The sequence below is a fragment of the Cinclus cinclus genome, chromosome 28 (genome assembly GCF_963662255.1).
Source record: "Cinclus cinclus chromosome 28, bCinCin1.1, whole genome shotgun sequence".
NCBI classification, from domain to species: domain Eukaryota; kingdom Metazoa; phylum Chordata; class Aves; order Passeriformes; family Cinclidae; genus Cinclus; species Cinclus cinclus.
In genome coordinates this window covers 4570272-4585438 of record NC_085073.1, presented here as the reverse complement: position 1 = coordinate 4585438, position 15167 = coordinate 4570272, and the positions used below count along the sequence as shown (strand labels likewise).

Here is a 15167-nt window from a genome sequence, read left to right as displayed (position 1 = left end):
TTCCCACATCACAAACTCCCCCTCCCTTCCTCTTTCCCCCTTTTTTTTTTTCCTCCTCCCTCCACGGCAGAATTCAGCCTCATTTTAGTAAAAGTCAGTAAATTTTCCTGTTGGGATGAGGTGAGGAGAGTGGGATTGAGCACTGGGCATTCCCAGACCCGCAGAATCCACACCCAGACCAGGACCAGCCTCATCCCTCATTCCCTGTGGGACTCTGCAGCTCCTGAATGGGATCTGCCCCAAACCCCTCCTCACTGCCAAGAGCCACAAATTCCCCCTGGAGAGAACCCCTGGATCCCCAGCCACAGAATCCAGTGGGACAGGGATGGATCCATGGATTTTGGGTCCCTGTCTGAGGTGATGATACCATCCCAAGGCCAAGATTTCCCCCTGGAGAGCCCCCCTGGATCCCTCACTGCAGAGCACAGTGGGACAGGGACAGACCCAGGTGGTGGCACCACCCCAAGATGTCACCAAACCCTCCTGGAGACACCTCCAGGACCCCCAAGCCATTGATGCCACCCTCACACCGGAGCCAGGGACACCCCAGTGACCCCAGGATCCCATGGGGATCCCCCTGGGGGTGCCACTCGCCCCCCACCCCCATCCTGGGCACCAGGGAGGGCTCAGCACGGCCCTGCCTCAGTTTCCCCACCGGGAGGAGCCACCGGTGCTGCTTCTGAGGAGCTCCGGGAGCCTCCAGGGATGGGATGAGATTTATTGGATTTATGGGATTGATGGGATGGGATTTATGGGATGGATGCGATTTATGGGACTGATGGGATTTCTGGGATGGATGGGATAGGATTTGGGATGGGATTTCTGGGATGGATAGGACGGGATAGGATATGGGATGGGATACAGGATATGGGGTGGGATTTCTGGGACGGGCCCCGTGGCAGGATAGAAGCAGCAGCCAGAGGGAGGAATTTATTAGAAAATAAAATGTTTAATAAAAGAGCAGCTCCTGCTCCCTTCACAGCACGGGGGAGGGCGGGGAGCAGGAGACGGCGCGGGGACAGCGACAGGGCAGGGACCGGGACAGGAGGAGGAGGAAGAGGAAGAGGAGGAGGAGGAGGAGGAAGAGGAGGACGAGGCACCCCCTCCCCAGCCCGCCTCCGTCCAGTGTTTCCAAGTTCACACAACCACGGGAGGAGCCCGAGGGGGGCTCGGGAGGGTCCGGGAGCCTCTCAGGACCCTGCCAGGTAAATCCCTGCGGAGGAAAGGTGGGCATGGAGGAGGAAGGGCACTGCCCAGAGGCCGGGAAAGGAGTTTGGGGGGTGGGGAGGGGTCACCGCGCCCCCCCAGGATCGTGGAGAGCAAGGAGGGGACCCTCTGGAAAGAGATCTCAGCACCCCAGGGCCATGGGGAGCAGGGAGGGACCCGTGGGGTGCTGGGGAAGGACCCTGAGCACCCAAAGGAGCAGGGAAAGGATCCTAAATATCCCAAGGAAAGGACCCTAAATACCCCAGGGAAAGGGACCCCATACACCTCAAGGATCAGGAAAGAGACCCCATGAACCCCAGAGAGCGGAAAAGGGACCCCCGTGCACCCCAAAGAGCAGGGAAAGGACCCTAAATACCCCAGGGAAGGGATCCTAAACATCCCAAATACCCCAGGCAAAGGACCTTGAGCACCCCAAATAGCAGGGAAAGGGACCCCGTACGCCCCAGGGAAAGGACCCCAAATACCCAAGAGAAAGGACCCCAAATACCCCAGGGAAGAGACACACCCCTCCCCCCCATTCCCCCAGCACCAGGGGATGGGGAGAGGACCCCGCACCCCCAATGCTGTGGGGAAGGGACTCTCCCCGCCCCCATATCCCTCCCCCCGGCCGTACCTGTAGCAAATCTCTTCTTGACCAGCGACATGCGGTACCCAGCGCCCGCCAGCTCCACCTCCACTCCCGACAGGGTGCTGCCCTCGCTGCTGAACTGGGCGGCCACGGGACTGGGTTTACTGGGCCCCCCCAGCGGCTCCCAGCTGGCCGAGAGCCGCCCACAGCCTGGGGGGACAGCGCAGGGGTTGGGAGAGGGGGGGGGGGGGTCGGGATGCGGAGCCCCCTCCCCGTGAAATCCCCCCCCCGCCCCCCGTAAGGGCGGGTCCGGCCTCACCTGCCTGCCCCGGGGCACCGGGGACATCGAGCAGCTTCCAGAGCAGCCGCTTCTCCTCCAGATTCCTGTCGGGATAAGGGGTGTCCTCAAACCCCCACATCCCCAAAATCCAGCCCTTTCCACCCATCCCCACCTCCCTGCCTTCCTTACTCCAGCAGCATCCCCATTTCCCAGTTTGATGTCCACATTTCCCAGTCCAGGGTCCCCATTTGTCAGTTTAGTGTCCCCACTTCCCAGTCCAGGGTCCCCATTTGTCAGTTTAGTGTCCCCATTTCCCAGTTTAGTGTCCCCATTTCCCAGCCCAGGGTGCCCTTCTCCAACCCTGGGGAAATTCAGGACCCCACTCCTGTGGTCCCCATCTTTGGTAAATTTGGGACCCCCAGTCCTGTTTCCCCCCCACCCTGGAGGAATTTGGGGTCCCCAGTCCTGTGCCATCCACCCTGTGAAGTTTAGGGACCCCAGACCCTGCAACTCCCACTCCATTCAACATCAGGACCCCCCCGTCTCACCCTGTGGAGGTTGGGAATCCCCAACCCTGCATCTCCCACCCTGTGAAGATTTGGGACCCCAGACCCCACCATCTCCATCTCCCACTCCATTCATCCTCAGGACTCCCCATCTCACTTCTCCCTTGGGACCCCAGACCCTACAACTCCCACCCCGTGAAGGTTCATGACCCCATACTCCCCATCTCCCACCCCATTCACCCTCAGGACCCCATACTCCCCATCTCCCACCCCGTGAAGGTTCATGACCCCGTACTCCCCATCTCCCACCCCATTCACCCTCAGGACCCCATACTCCCCATCTCCCACCCCATGAAGGTTCATGACCCCGTACTCCCCATCTCCCACCCCATGAAGGTTCATGACCCCATACTCCCCATCTCCCACCCCATGAAGGTTCATGACCCCATACTCCCCATCTCCCACCCCATGAAGGTTCAGGACCCCATACTCCCCATCTCCCACCCCGTGAAGGTTCATGACCCCATACTCTCCATCTCCCACCCCATTCACCCTCAGGACCCCATACTCCCCATCTCCCACCCCGTGAAGGTTCATGGCCCCGTACTCCCCATCTCCCACCCCGTGAAGGTTCATGACCCCATACTCCCCATCTCCCACCCCATGAAGGTTCAGGACCCCATACTCCCCATCTCCCACCCCGTGAAGGTTCATGGCCCCGTACTCCCCATCTCCCACCCCGTGAAGGTTCATGACCCCATACTCCCCATCTCCCACCCCATTCACCCTCAGGACCCCCATCTCCCCCCTCTCCCACCCCAAACCAGTCCACGCCCCGCTCTCTCCCTTCCCCCGTTACCAGCTGGCCGCGGGCTGCAGCCGCAGGTTGCTCAGGGGCTCCTCCACGGGCAGCAGCACGTGGACATTGGCGAGTGGCACGGGCAGTGCCAGGGCGGCCGCGTTGTAGCCGTACTCCACGCTGACCCGAGTGGCCCCGGGCGAGCAGTCCCAGCTCACGCAGAGCCGCAGCGGCGCCGAGCCGGGACCCAGCCTCGAGAACTGGGGCACAGCGAGGGGGTTTAGGGGGGCACCGAGACCCTCCCGTGCCCAGGGTGGGTGCCCCGCAGGACTCACCTGGTATTTGAGCAGAGCCACGTTGTAGTAGGAGGCGGCCGGGCTCTGCTCCGCCTGTTTCTGCAGGTACCCGGTCAGCGCTGCCATGTTCAGCCAGAAGTCCTTGGTGCTGGGGTCGCTTTGGGAGGGGTCGCTGTGGGGAGAGGGGTAGAAGGGTTTGGGTATCCCCAGAATGTGGTACCCCGGCTCCAAACCAGCTCCACAGGGTGCCCAGGCAGCTTGGGATCCCCAAAACTCAGCTCCCCATCGCTGCATTCCCAGGGTGCCCAGATCTCCAGGAATCTCAAAATCCCAAAATTAAGCTCCCTGTCACTGTATCCACTGTGTGCCAAGGACACCCAGATCCCCAGGAATCCCCAAATCCCAAAACTCAGCTCCCCATTGCTGCATTCCCAGGACATTCAGACCTCTGGAACCCCCAAAATTCAGCTCCCCATCCCTGCATCCACTGTATCCCAAGGACATCCAGACCCCGAGGAATCCCAAAAACCAGCTCCCCATCAATGCATCCCTCAGCGCCTGAGGCCACCCCCAGGAAAACAGGGATGCTCCATACCCCAAAACCCGCCCCCATCACCTCCCAAAGTCCCCTGTGCCCTCCTGTACCCCAAAACCCGCCCCCATCACCTCCCAAAGTCCCCTGTGCCCTCCTGTACCCCAAAACCCGCCCCCATCACCTCCCAAAGTCCCCTGTGCCCTCCTGTACCCCAAAACCCGCCCCCATCACCTCCCAAAGTCCCCTGTGCCCTCCTGTACCCCAAAACCCGCCCCCATCACTGCCCCCATCACCTCCCACCCTCCCTACATCCCTCGGACACCCCCTGTACCCCACCACCCGCTCCCCCATCCCCGCTCCCCTCTGTGTCCGGCTGTCCCCCCGCGTTGTCGCCGTGTCCCCACACCTGTAGAGCAGCTCGGCGTTGGGCAGGAACTGCTCGATGGCTCCGGCGTTGAGGAGACGGAAGCTGAGCACGGGGGGAGCGGCGGTGCCGCCGAACACGCGCACGATGCCGGCGGGGAACGACATGGTCAGCTCCCCCGTCACCTTCACCAGGCAGCTGCCGGGGGACACGCCAGGGGTCAGGGGGACGTTCCGGGCAGGACACGGAGACCCCTCACCCGGGACTCCCCCACCTCGTACCTGTCGGCGTCGCGCCCCTTGAAATAGGCGTGCACGTACTCGGTGAAAGCGGTGGCCACGGGCAGCGCGTCCTGCGAGCCCAGCACCACCGGGCTGGGACCGCGCGATAGGCCTGGGGAGGGGAGCAGAGGGGTCAGGGCATGGCTGGGATTCCCCCCCTGTCCCACCTCACCTCTCCCCCAAATCTCCCCGGCACGCACCGAGCGCCGGAGGGGCCGCGGTGAAGAAGCCGCGCTCGCCCAGGCTGGCGGGTGCCGAGTGCGAGGGGCCGCAGCTCCAGGAGGGCGAGGGGCTCAGCGAGCGCGACTGCGAGGCAAGGAGGGGTGAGGGTGTGTGTCTGCACCCCTGAATTCCAAATCCCTGCACCCCTGAATTCCAAATCCCTGCGTCCCTGAATCCCACATCCCTGCGTCCCTGAATCCCACATCCCTGCGTCCCTGAATCCCACATCCCTGCGTCCCTGAATCCCACATCCCTGCACCCCTGAATCCCACATCCCTGCGTCCCTGAATTCCACATCCCTGCGTCCCTGAATTCCACATCCCTGCACCCCTGAATTCTGCATCCCCACATCCCCCAATTCCACCTCCTGGCATTCCCCATTTCTGCACCCCTATGTACCCATTCATTCCCAAAATCCCTGTATTCCCACATCTCTGCATCCCCAAATTCCCACACCCCTCATCCCACACGCCCCAAATTCCCACACCCCTCATCCCACACGCCCCAAATTCCCACACCCCTCACCCCATCCCCGCTCCACCACCCAACGCCCCCCGGATCATTCCCCAGGGAATCTCCTCCCAGTTCCTCCATCCCAGCGCTGCCATTCCCATACTGGGAGCACTGGGAAGCCGGGTCGTGTCTGACCGCTCCTCCCGGGGTTCCCCACTCCCCCTCCCCAGCCCGGGGGTCCCCGCGCCCCCCGGCCCAGCCCCGCACCAGGTCGCTGTTGCTGCTCGCGGCCGGTCCGGCCGGCGGCCGCTTGGTGCGGGAGCGGCGCGGGGGGGCCACGAGAGGAACATCCCGGGGGGCAGCGCTGGGCCAGGAGGGGACAGAACCTGGGCAGGGGGAGGCACGAACGGGGGGTGAGGGGAGAGACCCCACACGGCGGGACCCCTGAGATCCAGGACCCCTCCCATGGGGGATCCGGGACCCCCACCCAGAGATCCAGGACCCCTCCCATGGGGGATCCGGGACCCCCACCCAGTATCCAGAACCACTCCCAGGGGATCCAGGACCTCTCCCCAGGAATCCAGGATCCCTCCCCTCTGGGATCCCGCAGGGGCTCAGCGATGCCGGGAACTTGGGGGGCAGAGTAGGGGGGAACGTGAGGCAGAGTTAGGGTTAATAGGGGGCAGAAGTGGGGGTTATGGGGAGGCAAAGTTTGGGGTCATGGGGGGGACAGGTTAAGGATAATGGGGTCTGAGTTGGGATTTAGGGGACTCAGATTTAGGGGTAACCTGGGGCAGCTCCCCCCACCACTCACCCGGCTCCGACTGCAATGGGGGGGTCCCCGCCGTGCCCCCCTCGCTCAGCCTCGTGCTCACCCCTTGGCAGCCCCAGGGCGAGGGGCTGCAGGACTCCCCCCCGCTCGGGGGGGCCGGCGAGGAGGATGAGGAGGAGGCCGAGTTGGAGGAAGGACGCGTCAGCGGGGGCTGCTCCCCACCGGGGCTGCGGGGTCTGCCCCAGGCTGGGGTCTCCCCAAAAGGGTCTGGTGAGGGGGCTTCTCTTGGAGCGGGGCCGCTGAGGCAGCGGCTGCGACCCCGGGGTGCGGCCCCCGCGTCCCCCCAAAGCCCCTCGGAACCGGGACCGCTGAAAACGGCGAAGTTGGGGGGCTCGGGGAGGCGGCCGGAGGGGCTGCGGGGCCGGGGGGCCCAGGCGGGGGTGGGGGGCTCAGGCGGGTCCGCTTTGGGGCCGGGGCTCTGCGGTGTCCCCGGCTGAGGGGTCCAGGGCCGGGAGTCCGGGGAGGGTCCGGGCGCGGGGTGAGAGGGCGAGTCCAGCCCCGAGTCCTCCACGTTCTCCGGGGACGAGGAGGAGAAGGGCGACGAGGATGAGGTGAGGACGTAGGAGCGGGGGGCTGCGGGACAGCTCCGGTCAGAGTGAGGACCCCTCCCCACGGAGGGGGGAGTTCCCATCCCGCTCCCCTTCCCGCTCCAAATCCTCACCTGGGAATTCCTCTGCTTCGAACGCTGACTCCAGGGGGGGACCAAAGAGAGCGGCCGAGGGCAGCGAGTCCTGGGGGGGCTTCACGGGCCTGCTGGGACAGGGACAGAGTGGGGGGAGGACTCAGAGCCCACCCAGGACCCCTCAGGGATGGGGGGGTGGCCACCCCATGGCACCCCAATCCCTTCCTGTCCCTTACCTGTTCACCTGCGCTGCCGGGAGACCCCTCCCTGTGCTGTCACCTGCGGGGAGAGGGAACACTGAACTGCATCCCCCCCCCTCACCCCAGGACCCCTGATGTGCCCCCCAAACCCCCCCCCAGGACCCTCAGCCCAGTCTCACCCGCTGCCAGTGTCCCCTCGGGGTCTGTGTCACTGGAGGCCAGAGCCAGGGACGCCGCGTGTCCTGCACAGGGATGTCACCATGAGGGGACACAGAGGGAGCCACGGGGACTCCGGGGTGGCTCGGGAAGGATGGGGTCAGCAGGTGGACAGGGAATGGGGCATTGTCCCCAGGGAATGGGTTTAGGGAAGGGTGGCATTGTCCTCAAGGAATGGGATCCAGGAATGTCCCCAGGGAATGGGATCCAGGAATGTCCCCGAGGAATGGGATCCAGGAATGTCCCCAGGGAATGGGATCCAGGAATGTCCCCAAGGAATGGGATCCAGGAATGTCCCCAAGGAATGGGATCCAGGAATGTCCCCAGGGAATGGGATTCAGGAATGTCCCCGCGGAATGGGATCCAGGAATGTCCCCAGGGAATGGGATCCAGGAATGTCCCCGCGGAATGGGATCCAGGAATGTCCCCAGGGAATGGGATCCAGGAATGTCCCCAAGGAATGGGATCCAGGAATGTCCCCAGGGAATGGGATCCAGGAATGTCCCCAGGGAATGGGATTCAGGAACGTCCCCGAGGAGTCTCTCGGTGCCACCTGCCCGCAGTGCCACTTACGGGACGCCTGCCTCCTGACTGTGCCCTGCAAGAGAAGGGGACGGGGGTGAGGTGGCCCCGGGAATTCCGGGGGTCCCCGCAGCCCCCCAGGCTCACCCCGATTCCGGGGGCCAGGATGAGATTTCCCACGGTGGCCTTGAGCTGTTCCACGGTGGCCTCGGCGCTGCCGGACAATTCCCGCGGCTGCACCGGTTTGATGTGGACGAAAAATTTCCGTGGCTCATCCTCATCGTAGTCGGAATCGCTGGAGGAACAGCCGGGATTCTCCACCTCGCCTGAGCCCCCCGTCAAGGCAATTCCCGGTTGGAATTCCCGCTGGATCCCATAAAAAATTCCTGGCTCGAATTCCCCTTTGATCCCACACAAATTCCCAGTTGGAATTCCTTCTGGATCACATAAAAATTCCCAGCTGGAATTCCCCCTGGATCCCACACAAATTCCCAGTTGGAATTCCTTCTGGATCCCATAAAAATTCCCAGCTGGAATTCCCCCTGGATCCCACAGAAATTCCAGGTTTTCCCAAGGATACTGCGGGCCATGTCCGGCCGCACGGTGAATCCGTCCTCGTCCACCTCCGGGCAGCCCTGCGGGAACACGCTCGGACATTCCCAGTGCTCCCAGTTTGGGAATGGCAGTGCCAGGGTGGGGGGGAACTGGGATGCTCACCAGGTCGTTATCCGGAGATTCCCTGGGAATGACAGGGGAAAGTCAGGCGGTGTGGGGGGAAGGGGTGTGGGAATTCCGGGATGTGGGAATTCCAGGATGCGGGAATTTAAGGATATAGGACGTGGGAATTCAGGGATGCAGAGGTATAGGAATTCAGGGATGAAAAAATGCAGGGATGAAAAGCTGCCAGGACGCAGGGATCCAAGGGTGCAGGGACACAGGGATGCTGGAATGAAGGAATGCAGAGAACATGGGGATGCAGGGATGCAGGAATGCTGGAATGCCAGGATGCAGGGATATGAGAATGCAGAGATGCTGGGATGTGGGAATGCAGGGATGAAGGAATGCAGGGATGCAAGGATATGAGAATGCAGAGATGCTGGGATGCAGGGAATATGGGGATGCAGGGATGCTGGAATCCAAGCATGCAGGAGTGCAGGGATGCTGGAATGTGGGAATGCAGGGATGCTGGGATACAGAAATGCTGGGATGCAGGGATGCAGGAATGCAAGGGATGCAGGGATGCTGGAATGCAGGGATGCTGGGATGCTGGGATACTGGGATGCAGGGATACAGGGATGCAGGGATGCTGGGATGCTGGGATGCTGGGATACAGGAATGCAGGGATGCTGGGATGCAGGGATGCAGGGATACAGAAATGCTGGGATGCAGGGATGCAGGAATGCAAGGGATGCAGGAATGCAGGAATGCAAGGGATGCAGGGATGCTGGGATGCAGGAATGCAGGGATGCTGGGATGCTGGGATGCTGGGATGCTGGGAATGCTGGGATGCTGGGATACAGAAATGCAGGGATGCTGGGATGCAGGGATGCAGGGATGCTGGGATGCAGGGATGCTGGGATGCAGGGATGCTGGGATACAGAAATGCTGGGATGCAGGGATGCAGGAATGCAAGGGATGCAGGAATGCAGGAATGCAAGGGATGCAGGGATGCTGGGATGCAGGAATGCAGGGATGCTGGGATGCTGGGATGCAGGGATGCTGGGATGCAGGGATGCTGGGATGCAGGGATGCAGGGATGCTGGGATACAGAAATGCTGGGATGCAGGGATGCAGGAATGCAAGGGATGCTGGGATGCAGGAACTCCAGCACTCTGGCTCTTACACAGCATCTCGCTCCCGCTCCTTCCGGCTCAAGCCCGGGATCCGGAACGCTTTGCTCCGGCTCCTTTTGGGTCCTGGGAAAAGCAGGGGATGAGGAAAAGAGCCTCCAGAACCCTCGGAATTCCCAGCTGGATGCAGACGTACTTGCCTTCCTGCGCTGGAGCCAGCCTGTACTCATCGAAATCCAACGCTCCTGCCGTGGAGAGCGGGATCAGCCGGGATCAGCCAGGATCAGGGATCCATCCCTGCCCAGGTGAGACCCCCCCCCCAGCCTCACCTGGCCGCTCTCTCCCCGTGCCCTTGCTCTCTGCAAACCTCCGGAGCAGCATCTCCGTGCCGATGTTCTCCACGTTTTGCTTGAATTCCTCGTGGACCTGGAGGGGGGAAAGAAATGGGGGAAGGGGACGTGGAATAAAGAGAGTAAATGGGAATGGGGAGAGGGGGGTCACTCACCTGGGGACTCACCTGGCCGATCTGGACGTGGGTGTCCTCCACAGAGTGGGAGTAGGAGCCGATGAGCCCCTTCATGTGCCGCAGGTGGGCTTCTTCCACCTCCTGGAAGCGCTGGAGCAGGGAAAAATGGGGGGTCAGGAAGTGGGGGACACCCCCAGGGATCGGCAGGTGGGCAGGGAATGGGGTTTGGGATGGGTGGGGTGTCCTCAGGTGGGCAGGGAATGGGGTTTGGGATGGGTGGAAGGTCCCCATGGAATGGGGTTTGGGATGGGTGGGGTGTCCCCAGGGGGCAGGGAATGGGATTTGGGAAGGGTTTGGGCTGTCCCATGGAAGGAGATTTGGAATGGGTGGGATGTTCCCATGGAAGAGGATTTGGGATGGCATGTGCCCACGGAAGGGTGGCATGTCCCCAATTCCCACCCCTTCCCACATCCCATTGGTGCCCATCGCTTTCCCCATCCCACCAGTGCCCATCCCTGCCCAAATCCCACCAATTCCCATCCCTTCCCAAATCCCACCAATTCCCACCCCTTCCCAAATCCCACCGGTGCCCATCCCTACCCACATCCCATTGGCGCCCATCCCTTCCCAAATCCCACCAATTCCCATCCACACCCACATCCCACCAATGTCCATCCCTTCCCACATTCCACCAGTGCCCAGCTACACCCAAATCCCATCAATTCCCATCCACACCCAAATCCCACTGGCCCCAAATCCCTTTCCCCATGCCAGCCGTGCCCACCATGGCCGAGTCCAGCATGCGCTGCTCGAAGTCGGCGCGGGCAGCGTTGTATTTGTCCACTGCCCTCCGCAGAGCCTCGCCCGCCTTCCGCGACTTCAGCTCCGCCTGTGCCACCGGCCGGGTACGGGGGACACCCAGGGGACAGCCGGGAGAATGACAGGAATCATCAGGAAGGAGACGGGGGACAGCCAGGGGACAGGGGACAGCCAGGGGAATGACAGGGATCATCAGGAAGGGGACAGGGAACCGTCCAGAAGAATGATTGAGATTGTGAGGAACAGGACAGGGACCATCCAAGGGACAGGGGACATCTGTGAGGGAGACAGGGACCATGGGAGAGGGAACAGGAATCATCCAGGGGGACAGGGATCACCCAGGAGAATGACAGGGATCATCAGGAAGGGGATGGGGACCATCAGGGAAGTGATAGGGACCACCCACAGGGGACAGGGACCATCAGAGAGGGGACAAGAACCATCCACGGGAATGGCAGGAATCATTGGGAAGAGGACAGGAACCATCCAGGGGGGAGAGGAATAATGCAGGAGAATGACAGAGGCCACCAGGGACCACCCATGAGGAAGACAGGAGCCATCAGGGAGGGGACAGGGACATCCTGGAAGGGGACAGGGATGACTGTGGGACAACAGGACCCATCGAGGGAGGGTCAAGAATCACCAGGGAAGGGACAAGGACCACTGAGGGGGGTGACAGGAACCACAGCGAGGAGGAACAAAAACCACCACGAAGGGGACAGGGACTACCGAGGGGCACGCTCAGGGACCACGGACAGAAGCCAGGGATCACCCAGGGGACCACGGAGGGTGGAGGGGACAGGGACACTGGGGATGTCACCTTGTCGATCTCCTTCTGGCTGGTGCCCTCCTTGCGGAGCCGCTCGTACTCCTGGCACTTGCTGTGGTAGCTCTCCTTGGATTTGGGCAGCAGCTGGGCCACCCCATGCAGCAGCTGCACGGCCTCCAGCGTGCCCGACACCTCCTCCTTGGACTACCAGGGGACAGCAGGGTGGGCTGGGGTGGCAGGGGGACAGGGGAGAGGGGACAGGACACAGGACAAGGAGGGGACACAGCGGGTACCTTCTTGTGCACCCGGCCTTGCTCCTCGCCGTAGCGCGAGATCTCCTTGATGAGGTCGTGCAGCTTCTTCATCAGCTCCAGGTGGCACAGGGCCAGCTTGTCCGAGGAGATGCGGAAAACCTCCCACAGCGGCGCGAAAGTTCTGCTCAGGGGCCACCAGAAGGGTCACCGGGGTCCCCAAAGTCACCCCAAGGTGTCCCGGACCCTCCCCTCTCCCCATACCCCAGCTGGGTCCCGTTTGTGGCCATCTTCGACAGCTTCACCATGGCCTTGGCGTAGTTCTCCTCGATGGTAGCCCTGGGGATGGTGAGGAGGGGGATTCGGGATGAAGTCAGGATTTTGGGGACCCCTCCCAGGGATTCTGGGGATCCCTCCCCCGGGTACCTCTCCCGGACGAAGTCGGCGAGCTCCTTGGTGGAGATCTGCCCGTGCTTCATGTTGTGGTAGAGGACGTCGAAGCCGTGGTTCTTCTCGCCCTGCCAGGGGACCTCACCCTCAGATCCCAAATCCCGAGGGACCCGCACTCCCTTTTCACCAGGATCAGCGTTTGGAATAACCCAACCCCCCCACACACACCAAACTGGGGGGCTGAGAGCACACCCCCCCCCCACTCAGAACCAGCCCCAGGTGCTCCCCAGGTAGGGCTGGGCTGAACCCCAAACGCCTCCGGGGTTATTTTGGGGTGCTGCCCCCCACCCACAATGTGACTTTCACCTCATTCTCCCCACCCCCACCAGCCACGCTGGGGGTGCAGGTGAACCCCAGGGGAAACTGAGGCAGGAGGAAGAGGAAGGTGGCAGCAGCTGCTGCACGAACCAGGAAGCACCGGCCACGCCACTTCCCCCCTGCCCCACCCGGGGTGGGGACCCCCAGAGAGGGGGGAACAGCGATGTCACCACAGCTGGGAGACCCCCCCAAAGCCCCCCCCCAACACACACACAGCCCACCCACCCCCCCCAATTAATTAATTAACAGCATTAACAAAACTGACGGGCCTTGAAAATTCACCTCCCCCAAGGGTTGGGGGAGTCTCTGAGGGTGGGGGGCACCCAAGGGTGGGGGGAACCCAAGGGTGGGGGTCCCGGCTTACCCAGAAGTGCTCGGTGAAATAGGACATCTTGGATTGGGGGGTGGAGACAGCAGAGCGGGGACCCCGCAGCTCAACTCCTGGCACCCTGGGTTTGGGGGGGGGGGGGGGGAGACGACAACACACCGGGGCATTACCGGGGGGGCATAGGGGGGGGGGGTCCGTGGGGTCGCACCCACCCGTTTTTATCGGTTTTCCCGGGAAAACGCAGCCCCGTGACCATGGAAACATCAGGGTCCCCTCGTCAGAGACCCCTCCCCAAGGTGTGCGGCATCCCGGGGTAGCGGGGGGGGGTGCACCGGGGCGGCGCTGGGCCCGACACCAGATACGCAGATAAATAATAAATGAGCGGCTGCTGCGTGCGGCGACGGCCGCTCCCACACCCGGCCCTGCCCGTGCCCCCCAAAAACACCTCCAAAAACACCCCCGCCCCATAGAAAACACAGAATCCAAGTGGGCCGACCCCCACTCCCAAATTTGCCGTGCTGGGGAATCCCCAAGCAGAACAACCCCCCCCGCCCCCCAGCACTCAGTGGGGGGGGGGGGGAAATCCCCAGATGTGCCCCCCCCACCCCAGATGTGCCCCCCCCACCCCGTTCCCGCTCCCCATTATGCAACGGAGAAAAACAGGAAACCCCAAAAATTCGCGTCTGGTTGGCGCCACCGAGGGAGGCCCCCCCTGACTCACCCTGGGCTGTTTCGGGGTTCGCGGGGACCCCCCGAGCATCCTCGGCGTGCCGGGGGTCTGGAAGGGTTAAATGGGGGGGGGGGGGGTCAGAGCACGGTGTAGCCCCCCCCAAAACCCGCTCCGAGCCCCCCACCCCGGTGCCTCCGCACGGGCTCAGCCACCTGTGTCACGAACGGGGCGGGCTCAGCGCGGCCCCCCCCACTTCCCCGCCAGCAAAGTGGGGGGTGGCAAAAGCTGGGAGGGGTCGTGGGGGGGGCGCAAGGACCGCAGGACCCCCCCCCCCTCCCCCCCAAAACCCCGCCGGTCCCGGGCGGCCGCAAACGCCACGAACGCTTCGCCGGCCAAAGTCCCCGCTGGTGGCCGCGGCCACCGAGTCCCCGAGCGGGACCGGGGGTGCGGGTTGGGGGTGGGGGGGGGCTGCGGTAGGGCCACCCCGGGACCCCCCACCCCACCCCAAAACCCAGCGGTTCTGGCCACCCGCAGCCGTGACCTTCAGCGGGGAGCGGGGGGCGCGGGGGATCCCCCGAAGGATGCGGGGGGGGGGGGGGGGGGGGGGGGAGTCTCGGTTGGGGAACGGGAGGGGCTGCTCACCCCAAAACCCCCTCCCCGGGGAACGGGAGGCACCGCGGAGGGGGTCGGGGCGTGCACCCTAAAAAATAAAAAAAACATAAAATTATAAAAAAAAAAAAAAAAAGAGGGAAAGCGCTGAACCGAGCCCTGCACCTGCAGCGGGGGGAGGCCGCGGGGGAAGCGGGCGGGGGGGGGCCGTCCGCAGCACCGGGAGCGGGATCGTGGCCAGCGGGGGCTGCACCGGGGCTTTATGGACGGTGGGTGCCGGGGCGCGGTGCACAGCGAGGGGGGCGGATCTCCGGTTCGGCGGAGGGGAAAAGGGGGGAGCGCGGGGCTGCACCCCCGCACCCCGGTGAGGGCGATGCTGCGGGGGCTGCGCGGGAACGGCGGGGCCGGGGGGGGGGGGAGGTGGGCTGCGCGGTGGGACCAGGGTCGGGGGCACTCCGAGGTGGGACCCTGGTCGGGGTGCGGGGTTCGGTGCCCGCTCCGGGGAGGACGCGGGACTCACCTGCGGGGCCGCCGCCCCCGCCCCGCTCCGCTGCCGCCGCCGCCGCCCCGGGACCGCGCCGGGACCGCGCCGGGACCGCGCCGGGGGCGGTGCTGGCCACGCCCCCTCCCGCCGAGCCGCGCCGCCATTGGTCAGCGCTCCCGGCAGCGGTGACCGCAGCCAGCGGCCGCCGCCTCCCATTGGCAGAGGCTCCGCCGCGCCGCGCGCGGGGAGGGGGCTCATTTGCATTTTTAAAGCGGCCGCCGCCCCGAAAG

General features: G+C 63.7%; 1 protein-coding gene across 1 annotated transcript; it reads right to left on the bottom strand.

The window, feature by feature from the left end:
- Positions 1-1045: 1045 nt before the first annotated feature.
- Positions 1046-14957, bottom strand: FCHO1 (FCH and mu domain containing endocytic adaptor 1). Its single transcript, XM_062510259.1, has 30 exons — positions 14914-14957; positions 14427-14484; positions 13836-13892; positions 13151-13235; positions 12445-12536; positions 12283-12357; positions 12061-12202; positions 11819-11971; positions 10964-11068; positions 10231-10329; positions 10043-10139; positions 9914-9958; positions 9767-9839; positions 8641-8662; positions 8504-8558; positions 8071-8249; positions 7975-7999; positions 7365-7427; positions 7222-7264; positions 7025-7116; positions 6346-6936; positions 5799-5917; positions 5057-5162; positions 4857-4968; positions 4618-4773; positions 3716-3848; positions 3441-3640; positions 2115-2179; positions 1841-2005; positions 1046-1213 (listed from the first exon to the last, which is right to left on the bottom strand). The coding sequence occupies exons 4-30, from the start codon at positions 13175-13177 to the stop codon at positions 1191-1193; spliced, it is 3057 nt and encodes a 1018-aa protein (XP_062366243.1). The 5' UTR covers positions 13178-13235; positions 13836-13892; positions 14427-14484; positions 14914-14957; the 3' UTR covers positions 1046-1190.
- Between the last annotated feature and the right edge of the window lie 210 nt (positions 14958-15167).

Excerpts from the sequence above, each read along its gene's own strand:
- FCHO1 (XM_062510259.1), bottom strand. The coding sequence starts at position 13,177 with ATGTCCTATTTCACCGAGCACTTCTGG. Across the intron at positions 12,358-12,444 it reads GCCGACTTCGTCCGGGAGAG|GGCTACCATCGAGGAGAACT; the intron begins GTACCCGGGGGA and ends CACCATCCCCAG. Across the intron at positions 7,428-7,974 it reads AGTCAGGAGGCAGGCGTCCC|GACACGCGGCGTCCCTGGCT; the intron begins GTAAGTGGCACT and ends ATCCCTGTGCAG.